The sequence below is a fragment of the Silurus aristotelis genome (assembly GCF_946808225.1).
Source record: "Silurus aristotelis genome assembly, chromosome: 2".
Classification (NCBI taxonomy): Eukaryota; Metazoa; Chordata; class Actinopteri; order Siluriformes; family Siluridae; genus Silurus; species Silurus aristotelis.
This window is the reverse complement of record NC_139575.1, coordinates 3985812-4008259: the sequence shown is the minus strand read 5'-3', so window position 1 is coordinate 4008259 and position 22448 is coordinate 3985812. Positions and strand designations below refer to the sequence as shown.

General features: G+C 43.0%; 1 protein-coding gene across 13 annotated transcripts in view; it reads right to left on the bottom strand.

Moving 5' to 3' along the window:
• The window catches only part of opa1 (OPA1 mitochondrial dynamin like GTPase), a 60216-nt gene that overhangs the window by 2330 nt on the left and 35438 nt on the right, over positions 1-22448 (bottom strand). For 7 of the 13 annotated variants that reach the window (XM_083562714.1, XM_083562709.1, XM_083562706.1 and 4 more), the window contains 8 exons: positions 20821-20982; positions 19074-19226; positions 18168-18276; positions 17545-17624; positions 15451-15591; positions 15186-15302; positions 13309-13402; positions 13094-13204 (listed from right to left, as the gene is read on the bottom strand). In XM_083562714.1, coding sequence (XP_083418840.1) covers positions 13094-13204; positions 13309-13402; positions 15186-15302; positions 15451-15591; positions 17545-17624; positions 18168-18276; positions 19074-19226; positions 20821-20982 — 967 coding nt within the window. Of the gene's footprint in view, positions 1-13093; positions 13205-13308; positions 13403-15185; positions 15303-15450; positions 15592-17544; positions 17625-18167; positions 18277-19073; positions 19227-20820; positions 20987-22448 lie in introns of all 13 variants that reach the window. The other 6 variants (XM_083562710.1, XM_083562708.1, XM_083562711.1 and 3 more) reach the window with 1 other exon arrangement.

Here is a 22448-nt window from a genome sequence, read left to right as displayed (position 1 = left end):
ACACACACACACACACACACACACACACACACACACACACACACACACACACACACACTCAGCACATTTTAGTTTGATAGAAACCAAACTGAAAGGCAACAGACACATTTGTGTGTGTGTGTGGGTGTGTGTGTATGTGTGTGTGTGTGTGTGTGTGTGAGTGAGAAACAGGCATTTTTTTTTTCTTCACCATCTGTTTGTCCCGAGTGAAAGACGCAGGATGTGGGGAAGGTGAAGCGAACGCTCGGACGGGAGCAGAGCAGGATCTACCCTCCATTTACGCTCCTGTTTACCTAAAAGATGAGCTGATGAGCTGCTGGACACCATCCATTCATGAGCCTCATCTCTTTATCTGCTCATGAATATTCCCATAATCCCCTGGCCTGGATCCCAGAAGAACCCCCTCCCCTCCCCTCCCATACTAACCTCCCTTTTTTTTTGTTCTTTCAGGGTTCCTTCTCAATTCCTTTTTTTTTTTTTTTTTTAAAGAGGCTCTCGCCTGATCTCCACATGAAATGATATCTCTTTCAGCCGAGCTCGGAGCCCCAGGGGCCCAAAGTGCCTGCAGTTTACCTGTAACTCTACTGAGAAATTGTGTGGCTGAGGAGAGCAAACCAACAGCGCAGTAATGAAGGAGAGAGAGATAGAAAGAAGGGAAAGGAAAGAAGGGAGAGAGGAAGGTAGGAAAGAAAGAAAGAAAGAAAGAAAGAAAGAAAGAAAGAAAGAAAGAAAGAAAGAAAGAAAGAAAGAAAGAAAGAAAATTTAAGGAAAGAAAGAAAAAAATAAGAAAAAACAAAGAAAAACAAAGAAAGCAAAGAAAGAAAGAGGGAAGAAATAAGAAAGAAAGAACGAAAGAAGATAGAAAGAGGATAGAAGGACTGGGAAGGAGGGATATAGCCCAGGTGCTGGATGAGTCGATGAAGACACTGGTGAAATGAAGTGAAAGAAACTCAATCGCTCTATTACAGTTTTATTCCAGTAACCAGGACAGCCAACAGGGGGAGGAGAGAAAAAAAAGGGAAAAAAAAGAGAAAAAAGAAAGGAATTGAAAAAAGTGCAGCATGAGGATCGGGTGAAATCTCCGACAGGAAAGATGAGAGAAAAAACCGCCGGAAAACTCCAAAAAATACAGATAATAAAAACAGCTCGAGATGACAACAGCATCATCAGCAGGAGCAGAGGGAGGGAGGGAGAGATGGAGGGATGGAGGGAGGGATGAAAGCTTGGAGTGGGCGACACGATGATGGAACATAAACCAACATGTGGACAGAACAACACTGTACCAGTGACAGCGCTACAAATCAACACGCAGACTGTATGTGTAAAACAGATGTTGATGAGGCGCTGCAGGAGACCAGTCCACAGCTGAAGGTCAATAGGAGAAGATGAAAAAAGAGAGAGAAAGAAAAGACAAATGAAGAGATTTTTCTGCTGTCTATAAACACATACCTATAACACACTCCCTTTAATTCTGTAGTACAGATTCCTGCTGGGTCATGTGACCAAACGCATACTGATAATGTCTACCTTTTCCTTTTTTATTTCAAATCTTCACTAAAATCACCATCATCACTGAGAATTCAATCAAAAACAAAATGCGATGTTTGGAAATCAGGTTACACTGATGGTTGAAAAAATCTATATTAAAAAAATGTAAGAAAAAAAAAGAAAAACAAATAAAATCACTAATTTAACACTGGGGGGAAAAAGAGAAAAAAAAAAGTAAAAAATTATTTATAAATTTAATTTGTATTTTTTAAAAGTAATTATATAAACTCTGAAAATAAAAATATTTAAAAGGAGTAATTAAATAAACACCCGATACCTCTACAACACCCCACAACACAGACACACAACCCTGCATCACATAAACACACCCCGATACCCACACACACAACCCCATACCCCCACAACACCCAATACACATTCCCATACCCCCACAACACCCGACACACAACCCTATAACCCCATACCCCCACAACACCCAATACACATCCCCATACCCCCACAACACCCGACACCCAACCCTATAACCCTATACCCCCACAACACCCGATACACATTCCTATAACCCCATACCCACACAACCCTGCACCATACCCCCACAACACCCGACACACAACCCCGCAGCATACCCCCACAACACCCGACACAACCCCGCAGCATACCCCCACAACACCCGACACACAACCCCGCAGCATACCCCCACAACACCCGATACACAACCCCATACCCCCACAACACCCGACACACAACCCCATACCCCACAACACCTGACACACAACACCATAACCCAATACCCCCACAACACCCGACACACAACCCCATACCCCCACAACACACAACCCCATAACCCCATACCTCCACAACACCCCCACACAACCCTGCACCACATAAACACACCACCATACCCACACACACACACAACCCCATACCCCCACAACACCCAACACACAACCCCAAAACCCCGCAACACCCGATACACAACCCCATAACCCCATACCCCCACAACACCCGATACACAACCTCATATCTCCACAACACCCGATACTCAACCCCATAACCCCCGATACACAACCCCATAACCCCACAACACCCAATACACAACCCCATAACCCTATACACCCACAACACCCAATCTCATACCCCTACAACACCCGATACTTAACCCCATAACACCTGATACACAACTCCATAACCCCGCAACACCCAATACACAACCCCATAACCCCATACCCCCACAACACCTGATACACAACCTCATATCCCCACAACACCCGATACTCAACCCCATAACCCCATACCCGCACAACACCTGACACACAACCCCATAACCCCATACCCCCACAACACCTGACACACAACCCCATAACCCCATACCCCCACAACACCTGATAGACAACCCCACACCCCACAACACCCGATACACAACCCAATACCCCCCTTTACACCCCCACACACAACCCCAAACCCCACCACACCAGATGCACAACCCTATAACCACAAACCCCACAACCTCAAAAACACCCCCCCCCCACAAACACATACCCCCTACAACCCCTACCTGCACAACCCCATAACACCCGACACACAACCCTGCATCACACAAACACACCCCCACACACAACCCGATACCCCCATAACCACCTATACACAACCCTACACCCCCCCCACGCAACCCTGACTTTTAGGACAGGCCTCCGTCGTGTGGCGATACGTCATATTCACGTGGTGGCAGTGATGAGAACGAGGCGAGAAACGAGGAGAAATCGATCTACATAGAAAATATCGGTCACAATTGACTGGTTCTAATAATCAATTTCTAATAATTATATAGAAAATAAATGGCACTTTTTTATTCGATTCATCACATGGGTGAATCTTACCATCACTAATACTTATGGTCAGGTGTCCACAAACTTTTGGCAAACACAGTGAAGCTTGAGAAGGTTTTCTCTTTACGGTTTATGCTTGAGGTCAGTCTGCGCTATAAATAAAATTAGTACAAGGTCCGTGTCTAAACGCATGGAGAGAAGCATCCGGTTTTATACCGTCTTGTTTTTTTCTCCTACAGATTTATACTGTATTGTAAATTTAGTGCGTTTCATCCGGAAGCCCCGAACCCCCCGGAAACGCAGCACGCCGGAGATATTACATGCGTATCCTGTTTTTGATCCGCGTCCAACCTTTCGGCCTGGTCCGTCTCGCTCCTCGTGCTCTCTGAGTCTGTGATGGGAAAAGCATGTGTCTCGATTTTTGCCGGTTTGACTGCAGTCAGAGCTTCAGCTGGAGGAGAAAAAAAACCCTTCCTGGCTCATGTTCTCCGTCTCTCTCTCACACGTCTTCGTCACGTCCCCCCCCTCACTATGTCTCCCTCACGACTCTCCGAGGCACAGCTTATAAATCTCAGCCATGCGTGTAAATCTCTCCGCGTCCATCTGCTCCATAAAGCAGAAGAACTCGGAGAGGATCTGAGTCCATCTCTGTCCTGAATCATCTCTTTCTCTCTGTGTGTTTGCTTGGAAACGCCAGGAAATGAAGCCCAAACCCGAAAGGCTTTTTAGATCTCTGTTTTCGAGATGTTTGGACGCCGCTGCTTCTCCCAGAGAGCCGTTCGCACTTTCCTTCAACGCTACATCATTCACCTGTCACGTGTCCTGCGAGGAGGTAATATCGAAACCATACACTTCCTGTTCAGCGGGAGATATTGGAGAGTCAGTCACGTCCGCACATTCGTTTATTTTGTTATCTTTTTTTTTTTTTTTTTGCATTTTATTTGTAAAAATTCCCCCGAAAAATTAAATTTAGGACAAATAGATCAGGACTCTGCCTTTTAAAAGCTTTTATGAGGAAAAAAATTCATTCTCAACATTGTCTAAATAAGATGTTTTATCAGATCATCCATGGAAAGCATATCTTCATGGAGCTGTGCATTAGAACAGGTTAGGGTCTCCTTGTTCGAGTGATGGGGGAAAAACTACAGCATCCGAAGACGTCCTTTACAAATGTGTGGGGAGGAGGTTCCTTTGTGGTATTAGGCATTAGCAGTAGATCATAAGGCATTAGATTCGATGGTCATGAGTTCAAATGACCATCCAACCACAACCACATCCAAGGCCCTTCACCCTACAGCTGCTCAACAGAAATTAACGAGATACATAGCGATGATTATGACGATCACCTTCATCTCCAGCTTCCTCAGCAAGGCAGTTGTCATCTTGGAGGTGTTTTTTGGTCGTTATTATATTGGAAAACAGCTGTTTTGCCAGGTTCTGAAGGAAGAGCATCATGTTCTGCTTTAGAATGTAGAAGTACCTGCTGGAATCCATGTTTCCCACAATAAACCGCAGTTCCTCAGTACCAGCAGCACTTATGCAGCCCCAGACCGTGATGTTACCACCACCATGCTCGACTGTAGGCAAGACAGTTTTCTTGGTTCTCCTCACCGGGGTGTCACCACACATGCTGGACACCATCTGAGCCAAACAAGTTTATCTTCATCTCATCAGAACACAAGAAATGGTTCCAGTAATTCTGCTCTTTAACAGGTCGTCTTCAGCAAACTGTGTGGGTTTTCTTGTGAGCAGCTTCAGAAGAAGCTTCTGGGACGACGGCCTGCAACCCGACTTGTTGCAGTGTGTGTGTGTGTGTGTGTGTGTGTGTGTGTGTGTGTGTGTACGATCTGAACACTGACACGTGGACCTTCTGCTTCTGCAACCTCTAAAGCAGTGCTGCAGCACTCATGCGTCTGTTTTTTGAAGCAGCTTCTGCACCTGACGCACAGCACAAGGACTCGACTTCTCTGATGGACCCTTGTGAGGTCTGTTTCGAGTGGAACCCCTTCTCGGAAAACCTCTGTATGACCCTGAAGACTACTGTAACTCAGTTTCAGGGTGATACTGATCTTCTTACAGCCTCGGCATCTTTGTGGAGAGCAACAATTCTCATTTCTCAAATCCTCAGAGACTCTTTACCATGAGGTCCATGTTGAACATCCAGGGGTCTGTATGAGAGAATTGGACTCAAAGCACCAAATTTGTAACTGCTCTAATACAAGATACACACATTTATCTGGTTCTGACAAGCAGACAAAAACATGAACATGATGAAATGTAAGGGGTGCACTTTATTTATCAGATACTGTATATAGATAAATGTTTAAAAAGATTGGAGCGGTCAATGCCGGGTCAGCACGCACACACACACACACACACACACACACACACACAGAGTTCACACTCTCTTATCCAGTCTCCGCACCGCGCTCTGATAAGCCACGTACGGTCGGGTCACGCCGAAGCCTCTGATTGAACGAAGGCGAAAAGAGAATAAGAAATTCTTGGAAACCCCGAGGAGGTGCGTGTCGAGTCAAAGCGTGAAAGCGCAAACACACTTAAACCTTGAGTACACATGGAGCCGAGGTGGCGCACACACTCCGGCAGGAAGTGCACGAGACAAAAGGAGAAGAAGGCAACCTTTTCTTCTGTCACACTTTTATACACAAAGGAGGAGAGAAGGTTCAGGCAGCGGCATGTCTCGAAAAAAGATAAAAAAAAAAAAAAAAAGAGAGGCGGAATATCGAGTGCCGATGGTAATTTCCCAGTAGCACATTATCTAATCAACAGATCAAATCATTCTGATTGGTCAAGATTTTTCTCCTGTACGACATAATATGTATAGGATATGACCAAAAGTATTGGAACGCAGACTTTTCCACCTGCACGTGGTTCTTCTGCAAACTTTTACCACAAACTTGGAGGCGCACAATTGCACCGGACGTCTCTTTTCAGTCATCTCCGTTTTCTTCTCGTCACTCCTTCTCTTCACCTCCTTCTCCACCTCGGCCCACTTTCTTCTTCTTCTGATCTCTTTTCTTCCCCTTCGTCTTCTCCGTCTTGTCCTTCTTCTGATCTCTTCTCTTCATGTAAACTAGGAGACCCAATGCCCATGTGCACAAAACCAGCTCCATGAAGATCTGCTCTCCATGTGATGGATCCGTGTGGAAGATCACCTTTGGTAGATCTCCAACCTTATTGAACATCACCTGACTTTACTAACACCCTTGTGTCTAAATGAGCACAAAATCTCTAGAAAATCTCGTGGAACATCTTCCCTGAGGAATGGAGGAGTAAGTGGAGAGACTAAATGTGGAATGGGATGTTCAAAAAAACATTTAAATCTCATGCCCGGGTGTCCACAAACTTTTGAAAAGAGCTTTTATGACAGAAATAAATCAGTTAAAGGGAAAAAATGAAGGTTAATCAGGAGGATTATTTGAAAATGAAGCTCCTCCTGACGTGCCTGAGGTCAAATATTAGCAGCACAGGCTCGGTGCCATGCAGCTGCCCTGGCACACGCCACACACACACACACACACACACACACACACACACACACTCACGGTTCGTCAATCCACCCACCCACATCGAGCTGCAAAAGTAGCAAGCCTGAACGTGGCCCAGCTTGCATGACTAAACTAATGTGTTCGGTTCTCACACACACACACACACACACACACACACACACACACACACTTTCCCCCCCGGTATTAAAACAGGAGCAGCTCTTTACCTGCCTGGCTGCGAGTGAGGGCAAATCTCTCTTAACACCAGACTCAGCCTCAGGGGGTGGATTTTTCTCTTTGTTAAAGGAAGTACCCTGTTCTGCCCCTCCTCCCCACCTCCCCGTCATCCAGGTGAGTATGAGGTCATGCGCTCGGCTCTCTGCACCTGTGACTCCTGTGGCAGGCTCGGGGCCCCCCGTGTCTCGCTGTGAGCCGGGATCGACCCCGCTGGCCCTGCCTCGGGGCGTCTGCTCCATAAATCTCACGCTCGCTGACTGACTCGGCGGCATTTATCGCGAACTTCGACAGAGCCGAGGGGAGTGAAAAGGCGTGTTCCGACACATCGCAGGTGATTCACGGGCCCTCGGTTCAACCCACTGGTGCGGTGTCACTACGCTGGGCTTTTTGAACGTCTAAACATTCTACTAATGCTACTAATGCGGACGCGTCCAAATACAAATCTTGCTCAACATCCTTAGTGTGAAATTAACAAATTGTTGTAATATTGGAGCCATTTTCGTTCACTGATACGAGTTACGAGGCGTTGATGATCGTAACTCCAGGATCAGTATGGGGTATTATACTGTATACTGTGAATAACAGATTAAAAATACATAATTTAGCAAAATAGATTAATTTACCCTAATGTATAAACTATACAATATAAATCAGGGGTGAAACGGCACAGGGATTTCGGTTCAAATTCGAGATCGCGCCACTTCCAGCCATCGGCAACGAAAATTAAATAACGTATTCTTCGGACTATAATTTGCTACTTTTTCCCCACGTTTTGAACCCCGCGGCTAAAACGAAGAAGTGGCTTAATTATTAATTTTTCCTGGGTTTTTCCCGGTTTCACAAACTTCAAGACAAAAAACTGAACCCCATAACATTAGACCAATGAAATTTCCGAAGGGAAACGAAAAAAACGCACCTCACCTGTGTTCTGAGCTGCACGGCATCGGGAGAAAAAACTTTTTTCTTAAACGCACGACGATGCCAAAAGATAAACTCCAGAGAGAAATAGGAAGGAGGAAGACAGTGAACAATGACAGTGAACTTTTCTTGGTCAGCTACTGTTTAGATACAAGCCGTTGTAGCGCGTTGAGTCTGGGTGAAGGGAGAGCTCGCTAACTCCAGTTACAACAGAAATCATATAAGCACACACAGGTTTCCAAAACACGTGCTTTTTTATTTTTCTTGGCAACAGCGTTATGGGTTAGTCAAAGAAACTTAGAAATGAGCATCAGAAAACAATAAGGGCATATTCCTCGGTCTTGCACACATGCAGTAATAGCGGAAAAATGCGGCGACAGGCTATTCCCAAAATACCGGTCTGCTCTTAAAGGAGCCACAACATATTCCACCCGTTACACCGTGTAACAGACACTGTCTTTTATTAAAGCCTGTGTAAAGTTCATTAGTTTCAGTGTAGACACCTGCGGCTTATAGACAGGTGTGGCTTATTTATGTTCAAAATAAAACTCTTTGTAAAATTCAGTGGGTGCGGCTTATACAAGGGTGCACTTTATAGTCCGGAAATTACGGTAAACGTAAATAACACTCAAACACACGTGTGTACACACATCCACATTTCCCAAATGGAGTCTAACAAATGTGCAACTTATCAAATTTTACTTAACAAATTTTTGCAAAATTTAATTTGTGCTAAATTTTAATCATTAATAATAAAAAAGTGTATTGCATTATTTAATCGTTTTTATTTTTATATATTATATTTTTTATAAAATATTTTATATATTATTTAAATAAGCAGCCATTTTATTTTAAACAATTGATGTTCAAAAATAATAATAATAAACTGCGTTAATTAAAAAAATTAAATTGTTTTAAATTTCTTCCCCCAGACGGTACTGAAATTGACCGTGAATTGTGTGTACTGTTACACCCCTGATATAAATGTATGTGGTTCGGGGGGGAGCCCGACGTGCTCTCGCATATCTATCAATATTAATTTTTTCGCAAAAAATCTCGCACATATGGATGCTTCAAAAAAAACTCTGAACTGAATTGATCTGACTTCCTGATCACTTCAAATCTTCCTCGTTCTGCCAATTTTTCCCGAGCTCACATCAAAACCAAGGCTTCCGAGGTGTGAGCGCTGAAGCACGACTGTCGGCCAGAGCCACCGAATAACGAGGCAGACTTTTGAAGCTCAGGGAAAAAATTTAGAAAAATGAGTCGTGCGCGCGAAAGAAGCTCGTCTTAATGACGCGAGAGACGCTGGAGGTTGGAAACGTGTACAGACTCCATGGTAAGTTCGTCACACTTTTTGAACGTTTGCTCCGGAGTTCACTGAAGGATAAAGAATGTTAACCTGAGGCCTTTTTTCTTTTCCTCCCCAAAATGCGTCACAGAAAATCTAAATAAGGACTGTTACTTATAAGGAAATGTTCCTATGGGTAAGAATGAGTAAGAAACAGTCGACAGCAGGGGGCGGAGTTACTGCGAAAACCAAGATGCAAATTAGCAAGTCACTTCCTGAGTCAGAATATCATGACTCCAAACGAACGAGCGTTCCCTCAAAACTGTGTCAATAAGACAAAACAGTGCAGGAAGCGCCCCCCTGTGGTCTAAGTGATGCTACAGAAACGATAACGAGGTATCGCTCGACGGTTTCAGAGTGTTTCGTTTGATCCAGAGTGTAATAGTCAGACATTTTCCTCTCGCGTTTGAATTCCCCTTTTCTTTCACACATCGTTTTAAATACTGATTAGTTTCGTAAATGATTCACTCATTAAACTGCCACAACGGTTCTGATCACATGACCAGGCTGAGGCGAAGCAGACGTGTATTCATGCTGCTTTATTCCAGCAGCGTGCATCAGCGAGAAAATGTTCATCATCATCATCATCATCATCCAGTGGTGATTTAATACAAATGTCCGAAAATAATTGAGAAGGAATCTGATGTACACAGGTGTGTTGCAACTCAGGACAGAGAGACAGACAGATAGACATGGAGAGACAGACAGACAGACCGAGAGACATAGAGCAACAGACAAACAGACAAATAAACAGAAAATGGAGAGACAGACAGGCAGACATGGAGAGAAAAATAGACAGAGAGACAACGAGAGACAGACAGACAGACAACCAGAAAGACAGAAAGTCAGATAAACAGACAGCAAGATAAACAGACAAAATAAAATAAATGGACAGGCAGACAGAAAGAGAGATGAAAAGAAACTGACAGACAAACAGAGAGACAAAAAGAGAGACAGCCGGCAACACAGACAGACAGAAGCAAACAAACAGGAAAAAAAAGAGAGAGCGACAGATAGACAGAAGCAAACAAGCAGACAAGCAAAAAGACAGACAGGGAGACAGACAGGGAGACACCAAGAGTAAAATAAAAAGACAGACAGACAGACAGACAGACAGACAGACAGACAGACAGACAGACACAAACCAGGCAGATAAAGAGATCTAGAGAGACAATTAAACAGACAGATAAACAAGCAAGAAGGCAGGTAGGTAGACAATGTGACAAATAGGCAGACAGACACAGAGAGACAGATAAAACAAAGAGAGACAGACACAAAAAAGAGGTAGACAGACAGGCAGACAGCAAGACCAGACAGGCCCAGGAATTTCCCTGACTTCCTGAAGTACTCTTATAAGGAAACACACATAAAATGCCGTTCCTTAAGCAGTATTTAACATCTTCACCATGTTCTGTGGTAAATCTGTTCATATCACCAGATGAACATGTGGACTCAGTGATTCTGGAATTCGTGTATTGTTTATTGAAAGGAGTCTCGGCGTCCGGGGGCTTTTTCTTCGAACGCTGACGTGGTTTTTACCTCACGTTAAGGAATCACCTGGTGTTCACGAGTGTTCCACAACAACTAATGTTCATATCGGTATCTGATTGGATTGTTGGTTAAGAGACTGATCACTGATTTACTTTACAATCCGGCTGCATCTCTGAGGTCATGTGACCAGGGTAAATTCAAATTGGGGAAAGTGTTTTTCACAGAAGGTCTGCAGAAGAAATGAAAAGATGAAGGTTGAGAAAGAAAAGTACTGTAACAGCACATATCCCGGCGATGTTAGGAAGCTGGGGTCAGCCGTGATACAGCGCCCCTAGAGCACAGAGGGTTACGGGGCCTGTTATCAGAAGATCTTTTATCACAAGACTCTTTACTTAATCACCTCAGTTTATGTGAAAAGACTTGAATGTGACTCTCAGCACACTGAGTCATTAATATCATTCTATTAATAGATCAAACACTGATTGATTCCTATTACAATGATCATGAACACAAAACCTGTAAATAAAAACACTGTATGTTGGGGATCTGAATGGGATTTGAACTCAATCTTCGGATGCTATAGAGTGATGACTTCATCACAAAGCGCCACTTAATTACTTAGTAGAGGAAGCGGTTCATTCCTAAACCCAGGCTGGGGGTCCAAGACCATCAGTCACCAGATCACTGATCCAGAGCACACCTTCTTCTGTAAACACACACTAAAGAGAGCGGTGAAGTGTGTGTGTGTGTGTGTGTGTGTGTGTGTGTGTGTGTGTGTGAGCAACCACACACGGGTGCTTGCATGCCTGAGCATGTTTCAGTAATCAAACTGACCACCATGTCATGGGAGGTTGGTCTTCTGGTCAGCGTCATGCTTCAAAGCTCAGGATCCTGCATCCCGTATAGTATATGTGTGTGTGTGTGTGTGTGTGTGTGTGTGTGTGTGTGTGTGTGTGTGTGTGTGTGTGTGTGTGTGTGTGTTCGAATAAAGAGGAGGGCACAAGTGAACTGACAGCACAATCGCGTGCAAATAATCACACATACACTTCCCTTTCTGATAAAAAATAAACAAATAAATAAAAACTATTTTTTTTCCGGCTACACTGAACAGCTCGCTCGCGGAAAAAAGATCCGCTTCATCTCTGACACTGGAGACTCCATAAACGAGCAACCCCTCAAGTGAGCTGTTACTATAGAAACGATAAGGAACGCCGGATTATCCACCGAAAACGGAACGATCCGAGAGAGTCCCGATAAAAGACGGGGGACAGATTTGCGGGATGTCGTTGCCCTCTAGTGGCCACAATTCTCAACAGCTTAATATGATGCACATTCCCGCTTCTGGAAAGATGTTCAACTAAATGTTTGTGGAGATTTGTGAGAGATTCATTAAGGCACAAGGGTGTTAGTAAAGTCAGGTGCTGAAGTACGTGAGGAGGCCTGGGGTGCAGTAAGCCTTCACATTTACTCATGTTTAATAAGGTTGAACATCTATAGCAGGAGATCTGTCAGTCCAACCCATGGAAAGCATATCATCATGAAACTGGTTTTGTGCACATGGGAGCAGGGTTGGGTCTGGTCATTCAGGGGGAGGAAAGAAAAAAGATCAGAAGAAGAAGAAGAAGAAGAAACCGAAGAAGAAGGAGGAGATGTGAAGAAGGCGAAGTGAAGGAGGAGGATTTGGAGAAAGAAAGAGGTTTGGGTTTCGCTAGTTCAGGTTAAGGAAAGAGTTCAGAGGAAACCAAAGAAGGAGGAGGAGATGTGAAGAAGGAAAAGAAGGAGAGATCAAAAGAAGGACAAGGTGGAGAAAAAGAAGAAGTAGAAAATAAATTAGAAGAAGAAGAAAGAGAAGAAGGAGAAGGAGATGAAGAAGAAGGCAAAAAAGAGAAGTAGAAAAAAAAGAGATAAGAAAAAAGAGGAGATAATGAAAGAAGAGATCAGAAAAAAAACAAGAGTCTCTGGACCTGCTAGTTCAGGTGAAGAGCAGGAAAGAGGAGGACGGTTTGGAGAAGAAGGAAGGGAAGGTGGAAAAGAAGGAGAAGGTTTGGGTCTGCTAGTTTATGTGAAGGGAAATTTTATGTAAGTTTGTGGTAACAGTTTGGAGAAGAACCACATATGGCTGAAAAAGTCAGGTGTCCCAATACCTTCGGCCCTATAGTGTATGTCCTAGATTTGAATACACAAACCTGAGAACTCTGTGTGTGTGTGAGCACGCGTGTGCGTGTGTTTGTGCGCATGTGTGTCACACTCACTGAGGTCTTCGGCCAGCTGAACTCTCCTTCCCGTGATCAGGTGCAGTTTCTTCTCACTGTCCTCCCCGAAATCCTCCAGCACCTCCTTCACGTTCTTCTCCAAGCGCCGCACTGCAATGAAGAAAAACCCTCAGGTGACTACTACTAATACACACACACACACACACACACACACACACACACACACACACACACGCACACAATTTATCACACACCTTCATTGTTGGTGAGCTGCTGTCGGAGCGTGTTGGCTGTGATGCCCAGCATCCGCTGAATTCTCCAGAACAAAACCACGTCATTACATTCGAGCTGAGAACACACACACACACACACACACACACACAATGTTAAGATGAATTAATGACACTCACGTCAATCATGTCAATGCGTTGCTTACAGAGAGAAACAAAAACGTGAATAAACTGAAATCTTTGCAACTAAAAGGTCCACTATTCTATCATTTATAACCAGGATTATTGGTGTCCAGATCATTTATTACACATGGAAGGTCTACAGAGCAAGTTCTTTAGTTCCATACAGTACTGACCTCCCCCCTATACACTACTGACCTCCTCCCCCTATACACTACTGACCTCCCCCCTATACACTACTGACCTCCTCTCTATACACTACTGACCTCCTCCCCCTATACATTACTGACCTCCTCCCCCTATACATTACTGACCTCCTCCCCCTATACACTAATGACCTCCTCTCCCTATACACTAATGACCTCCTCTCCCTATACACTACTGACCTCCTCTCCCTATACACTACTGACCTCCTCTCCCTATACACTACTGACCTCCTCTCCCTATACACTACTGACCTCCTCCCCCTATACACCACTGACCTCCTCCCTATACACTACTGACCTCCTCCCCATACACTACTGACCTCCTCCCCCTATACACTACTGACCTCCTCTCCCTATACACTACTGACCTCCTCTCCCTATACACTACTGACCTCCTCTCCCTATACACTACTGACCTCCTCTCCCTATACACTACTGACCTCCTCTCCCTATACACTACTGACCTTCTCTCCCTATACACCACTGACCTCCTCTCCCTATACACCACTGACCTCCTCCCTATACACTACTGACCTCCCTCCTTATACAGTACTGACCTCTCTGTACATTACTGACCTCCTCTCCCTATACACCACTGACCTCCTCTCCCTATACACCACTGACCTCCTCCTCCCCATACACTACTGACCTCCTCCCCCTATACACTACTGACCTCCTCTCCCTATACACTACTGACCTCCTCTCCCTATACACTACTGACCTCCTCTCCCTATACACTACTGACCTCCTCTCCCTATACACTACTGACCTCCTCTCCCTATACACTACTGACCTCCTCTCCCTATACACTACTGACCTCCTCTCCCTATACACTACTGACCTCCTCTCCCTATACACTACTGACCTTCTCTCCCTATACACTACTGACCTTCTCTCCCTATACACTACTGACCTCCTCTCCCTATACACTACTGACCTTCTCTCCCTATACACTACTGACCTTCTCTCCCTATACACCACTGACCTTCTCTCCCTATACACTACTGACCATCTCTCCCTATACACTACTGACCTTCTCTCCCTATACACCACTGACCTCCTACCTATACACTACTGACCTCCTCCCCCTATACACCACTGACCTCCTCCCTATACACTACTGACCTCCTCCCCCTATACACTACTGACCTCCTCCCTATACACTACTGACCTCCTCCCTATACACTACTGACCTCCTCCCCCTATACACTACTGACCTCCTCCCTATACACTACTGACCTTCTCCCCCGATACACTACTGACCTCCTTCCCCTATACACTACTGACCTCCTCCCTATACACTACTGACCTCCTCCCTATACACTACTGACCTCCCTCCTTATACAGTACTGACCTCTCTGTACATTACTGACCTCTCTGTACAGTACTGATCTCTCTGTACAGTTCTAATTGTGTAATGGAATGTTCCGGAAGCACACACCAATCTCATGCTCAGGTGCCCAAAAACATTTGTCTATACAGTGTAGTTTGGTGTCTAATTGAACACACTCATACCTCAGAGTCTACAAAGTGTCTCTGGTAGTAGTAAAACCCTCGTCTGCAGAGGTTACAGTGGGACAAGGACTTCTGAAGGAAGTGACGTCGGTACAGCTGGTGCCACGTGTCTTTGATCTGAAAACAAAAAGTCTCATTTAGCGCACTCACACACACACACACACACACACACACACACACACACACACACACACACACACACACACACACACACACACACACACACACACAGTAATTCGAATACAGCTATATTGAGGCCACTAACCAGCACGGGGTCGACCTCTACACCGCGAGCCTCCAGGTTCTTGCGCACGGTGGTGACTTCATCGTTGGCCAGGTACGCCGTGTGCTCGTCGCGTAGCTTCAGCACACGCTCCAGCTCGTTCTTGGTTTCATTACGCACGTGCTGCGAGGAAACGTGCGCATGAGCCACAAATTTCAAGCCGTTCGATTCGTTTTTTTATTGGATAAAAAAATATATATAAAAAAATGGAAGTAGGTGTGATTGTAGAGTGTGTTTAGGTTTTTCCTTTTATTTATTTTACATTTGTTTGTTTTTTTATTGATTGATTTATTTCCAGCTTTTTATTTGGTGCAGATTTCTAAATTATATATATATATATATACAGTGAGGAAAATAAGTATTTGAACACCCTGCTATTTTGCAAGTTCTCCCACTTAGAAATCATGGAGGGGTCTGAAATTGTTATCGTAGGTGCATGTCCACTGTGAGAGACATAATCTAAAAAAAAAAATCCAGAAATCACAATATATGATTTTTTAACTATTTATTTGTATGATACAGCTGCAAATAAGTATTTGAACACCTGAGAAAGTGAATGTTGATATTTGGTACAGTAGCCTTTGTTTGCAATTACAGAGGTCAAACGTTTCCTGTAGTTTTTCACCAGGTTTGCACACACTGCAGGAGGGATTTTGGCCCACTCCTCCACACAGATCTTCTCTAGATCAGTCAGGTTTCTGGCCTGTCGCTGAGAAACACGGAGTTTGAGCTCCCTCCAAAGATTCTCTATTGGGTTTAGGTCTGGAGACTGGCTAGGCCACGCCAGAACCTTGATATGCTTCTTACAGAGCCACTCCTTGGTTATCCTGGCTGTGTGCTTCGGGTCATTGTCATGTTGGAAGACCCAGCCTCGACCCATCTTCAATGCTCTAACTAAGGGAAGAAGGTTGTTCCCCAAAATCTCACAATACATGGCCCCGGTCATCCTCTCCTTAATACAGTGCAGTCGCCCTGTCCCATGTACAGAAAAACACCCCCAAAGCATGATGCTACCACCCCCATGCTTCACAGTAGGGATGGTGTTCTTGGGATGGTACTCATCATTCTTCCTCCTCCAAACACGTTTAGTGGAATTATGACCCAAAAGTTCTATTTTGGTCTCATCTGACCACATGACTTTCTCCCATGACTCCTCTGGATCATCTAAATGGTTATTGGCAAACTTAAGACGTGCCTGGACATGTGCTGGTTTAAGCAGGGGAACCTTCCGTGCCATGCATGATTTCAAACCATGACGTCTTAGTGTATTACCAACAGTAACCATGGAAACGGTGGTCCCAGCTCTTTTCAGGTCATTGACCAGCTCCTCCTGTGTAGTTCTGGGCTGATTTCTCACCTACCTTAGGATCATGGAGACCCCACAAGGTAAGATCTTGCATGGAGCCCCAGTCCGAGGGAGATTGACAGTCATGTTTAGCTTCTTCTATTTTCTAATGATTGCTCCAACAGTGAACCTTTTTTCACCAAGCTGCTTGTTAATTTCCCCGTAGCCCTTTCCAGCCTTGTGGAGGTGTACAATTTTGTCTCTAGTGTCTTTGGACAGCTCTTTGGTCTTGGCCATGTTAGTAGTTGGATTCTTACTGATTGTATGGGGTGGACAGGTGTCTTTATGCAGCTAACGACCTCAAACAGGTGCATCTAATTTAGGATAATAAATGTAGTGGAGGTGGACATTTTAAAGGCAGACTAACAGGTCTTTGAGGGTCAGAATTCTAGCTGATAGACAGGTGTTCAAATACTTATTTGCAGCTGTATCATACAAATAAATAGTTTAAAAATCATATTTTGTGATTTCTGGATTTTTTTTTTTAGATTATGTCTCTCACAGTGGACATGCACCTACGATGACAATTTCAGACCCCTCCATGATTTCTAAGTGGGAGAACTTGCAAAATAGCAGGTTGTTCAAATACTTATTTTCCTCACTGTATATATATATATATACACACAAGTTTATCCTGGAAACTTCTTTTTTAACATCTAAATACTGACTCCTTACAACATTTCTCCGTGTGAATTCAGTCGTAATTCTAACAGGAAAATGTTCCTCTTTACCTGTTCAGGTGTGCGATTCGTCCAGTTCAGCCATCTCTGCTTCCAGTCAGGTCCCACCATGTCAGCGATCACTGACTCAGCTAAGAGACAAAGAGGAAAAAAAATCTATTACAAATATTATACAATACATATAAAAATATATCATAATTAAATATTTAAAGGAGGAGAATAGAAATCAGAAGAAGGAGAGATCTGAAGAAGGAGGTGGAGGTGAAGAAGGAGAGATCTGAAGAAGGAGGTGGAGGTGAAGAAGGAGAGATCTGAAGAAAAAAGAGGAGGTGGAGAAGAATGAGCGATCTGAAGAAGAAGGAAGAGGAGGTGGAAAATAAGGAAGAGGTGGAGAAGAAGAGATCTGAAGAGAAAAGAGGAGGTGGAGAAGGAGAGATCTGAAGAAGAAGGAGAAGAAGAAGAAGTAAGAGGAGGAGGTGGAGAGAAAATGAGATCTTGAGAAGTAGGAGGAGGTGGAGAAAAAAAGAGTTTAGAAGTAGGAGAAGGAGGTGGAGAAGGAGAGATCAGAAGAAGTAGGAGGAGGTGGAGAAGAAGGAGAGATCAGAAGAAGTAGGAGGAGGAGGAGGAGGAGGACATGGAGGAGAACGAGAGAACAGGAGATGATGTGAGCGTACTGTCTTTAAGGCGAGACTGCAGCGTCTCCTCCATGAACTGGATGGCGGCGTCCCACTGAGGTTTGTCTGTGATGGAGCGATCCTCCAGAGCGTTGTGCTGGATCACTCTCTGTGCAGGAGATCATTCAGTTCACAAATCATTTGTGGGATTTATTTTATTATTTTAAATAATAACAATAATTCTATCACTCCATCCGCATTAGTAGCGCAATGTTACAATTTACAAAACAAATATTGTTAATATATAATTTTTTATTAATTAAATTACATTTAAAGTTATAAATATTAGAAAAAAATAATTTTTAATAAAAACACTTCAATTATTGCCTTAAATACATTTTTAATTATACAAATATTTAGCATTTATTTTAATTTTGGGCAGATTTTGACAAGATTATGTACTTTTATTTAATTTATTTTTTATTTTACATATAGCCAAAATAAATTTACAGATTGTAAAATAATGCTAAAAAAAAAAAAAAAAAAGTTTAAAAAAAGCGTACAAAAATGTTTCATTTATTAAAAAAATAAAAAAAAAAAAAGGAAAGAAAGAACTTTCTATTGTATCGTTTATACTTATAGTAAAATAAAATAAAAAAAATCTTAAAAAAAAAAAAAGAAAAACACATCAATGGGCATCTTAATATCCATCTTTAAATTAGATTTAATTGTATTTTTTATTAAATTTTATTTGATTAAATAAAAGGATTAAAAGGACACAAAACCAAGGACTAAGTTTGGACTGAAAATGATTCATTTTTCCCGCTTCGTTTTTCGTTTTATAAATTGGTCACGTGTCTCAATTGAAGTAAATTGGGTCGAGTGCATATGATATTGAATCGGTTAGAAGTGGGCGGAGTTTAACCCACAGCTCATTTCATTGACATTTTAAGTGTGTTGATTTACCAGACTGTCCATGGCTCGCTCATTCCACTTGTGCCTCTTAATGCTCTCGTCCTTCACAGCTTCCTTCAGCTTGTCGAAGATGTCGTCCTGATCCTTCCCTTTATACTCGGCCATGAAGCGAGCAAACTCCTCCTGCAGCGTCTCCCACGCTACCTGGTTGCCATAACAACAAGAACATGCAGGTGATAGAGTGCTGTAGCTCTGTAGTAGGGAGTAGGATGAACACTCATCAAAGTAAAGTGTATAACTTTATTTCTACTTATATACATTTTATATAGCAGAAAGAGGGTTTTTTTGTTGTTGTTGTTGCATTTAGGTTTTTTTTGCCTAAAATTATTAATAATTACTAATAATTAATATTTGTATTTTTTTATTTATATGATAAAATAGTGAAAAAATTTTTTTTATTATATCTTTTTTATTAAATAATTACATATACATTTTTATTATTTATTATATATATCTATATTTTTATATGATAACAGCTGTATGTATCCGTGCAAAGCCTCGTGTTGCTCTCCACAAAGATGCCGAGGCTGTAAGAAGATCAGTATCACCCTGAAACTGAGTTACAGTAGTCTTCAGGGTCATACAGAGGTTTTCCGAGAAGGGGTTCCACTCGGAACAGACCTCACAAGGGTCCATCAGAGAAGTCGAGTCCTCGTGCTGTGCGTCAGGTGCAGAAGCTGCTTCAAAAAACAGACGCATGAGTGCTGCAGCACTGCTTTAGAGGTTGCAGAAGCAGAAGGTCCACGTGTCAGTGTTCAGACCGTATATACACACACACACACACACACACACACACACACACACACACACACACACACACACACACTGCAACAAGTCGGGTTGCAGGCCGTCGTCCCAGAAGCTTCTTCTGAAGCTGCTCACAAGAAAACCCACACAGTTTGCTGAAGACGACCTGTTAAAGAGCAGAATTACTGGAACCATGTCTTGTGTTCTATTGAGATGAAGATAAACTTGTTTGGCTCAGATGGTGTCCAGCATGTGTGGTGACACCCTGGTGAGGAGAACCAAGAAAACTGTCTTGTCTAAAGTTGAGTATGGTGGTGGTAACATCACGGTCTGGGGCTGCATAAGTGCTGCTGGTACTGAGGAACTGCGGTTTATTGGCAGGAAATTCCTGCTCTTCCTTAAGAACCCGGCAGAACAGCTGTTTTCCAATATAATAACGACGAGTATGGAGACGAGTATGTCTCCAGACCTGCACCCTATTGAGCACCTGTGGGCCTCAAGCGGAAGGTGGAGAAGCTCCATGTGTCCAACCATCCAGCAGCTCTGTGATGTCATTATGGAGGAGTGGAAGAGGATCCCAGCAACAACCTGTGCAACTCTGATGAATTCCATACCCAGGAGGATTAAAGCAGTGCTACAATAATGGCGTTCAAACCAAATATTCCCACTTTGGACACATGTTCACTTGGGGTGTACTCACTTTTGTTGTCAGTTATTTAAAAACGTAAAAAATCTCACGTAATAAATATCAAAATTGAGCTCAGGTGCCTCCTGTTTGGAAAAGTCGGGTGTCCACATATTTTTGGCTCTATGGTGTATGTTGAATGTCAACATCTGTCCCAATTCCCATGAGCGTTCGTTAAAATAGAAAAGTCTTCGGTTCTGATGTAGAGAACATGAACGGGGTGTGTGTGTGTGTGTGTGTGTGTGTGTGTGTGTGTGTGTGTGTGTGTGTGTGTGTGTTACACAACCTTATGGAGTCGGTCAGTACCTCGAGAGCTTTGTGAGGCAGCTGTTTGTCCGTCCACTGCTTAAGTTTAATATCTACAGTGGTGTTGAAGGTGCCCGAGTCCATGGTCTGAGCAGCAGGGAGGTAGATGTTCTCGATGACGTGAGTGGACACCCTCTCCCACAGCTTCTTCTGCAGTATGGACTCCCTGAGTGCACAAGATCAGAGCACACGTCAGTCACACGACCCGGAATAAATATTCACCTGAGTGTGTGTGTGTGTGTGTGTGTGTGTGTGTGTGTGTGTGTGTGTGTGTGAGAGAGAAAGAGCGAGAAAGACATTGGGGCTCATTTATCATAGAGGACAGCTCATATTTTACAATTTCCTGTTTGCTTTGTTCGACTGCGGCATGTCGATGCGCGCGACTCCGATACGCGGCCTGCGGCTATTCATCATCGCATCGATCGGGAAGGATGATGAAGCTCGGAGGAGACGCTACACACATCTGATCTATTCCGTTTAGACGCTCCTCAGGGCTTTGAGTTCAGGAGCAACACGTCCTCGCTCCGGGCTTCGACCGATCCCCAGGTACGAGCACAGACGCCCGACTGTTTTCACACCAAACAATCTGTCACAACTGTCCGAGTTTTATTTTCTTTAAAACTAGTCAGGGTTGCCAGATCCACGTTTTAAAGCTGGAACATTTCTACTTAACGATGTTTCACTGTACAACCTGAAGATGATTATGTTCCTTGAGTCTCAACAACAATTCTATATCTAATTATTATTTTATATATATATATATATATATATATATAAAATTATTCAAATTCATAATTGGAATGATTAATAAAATATTTATTTAACTTTTTTTATTTATTAAATGCCCTTTAATGACTATTTATTTATTTGCTTTTTACCTTTGCATTTTATTAAATTAATTCATACTTATATATTTGATTACTTTTATTATTAATAGAATAATTTTTTTTTTTATTGGTTGACTTTAAATGGCCTATCTATCTATCTATCTATCTATCTATCTATCTATCTATCTATCTATCTATCTATCTATCTATCTATCTATCTATCTATCTATCTATCTATCTATCTATCTATCTATCTATCTATCTATCTATCTATCTATCTATCTATCTATCTATCTATCTATCTATCTATCTCTTTATAGCTCAAATACCACTCACTCACTCATCACGAAATCTCAAAAACCACTGTTTGGATTGCAATGAAATTTGGAACATACCTTCCTCTTGGGTCTTAGGTGCTCACTTAGTAAGGGTTTTGAAAAATTCACTCTGGATCGCGGCTAACTCGCGAAAAACTCGATTTCTCACGCATTGTAAATTCTTCGAAATAACATTACGGATCCTCATGAAACTTAGTACATTGTTTCTTATTAGATGTTAGATGCACGATAAAAATTATTTTCAAAGTAGTTTGCCCTGTATCGGTACTACAAAGGGGTAGTACGTTATTTGTTGACGTTACATTCTGATCTCTGATCATCCAGTCCTGCTCAGTGCTTACTGCTTATTGCCATATTGCTTAGCATTCTGCCTTCTGTAGCGAAGCACAGGTACTTTCAGCTAGTTTATCTATAAAAAGAAAACAGAAAGAAAGAAAGAAAGAAAGAAAGAAAGAAAGAAAGA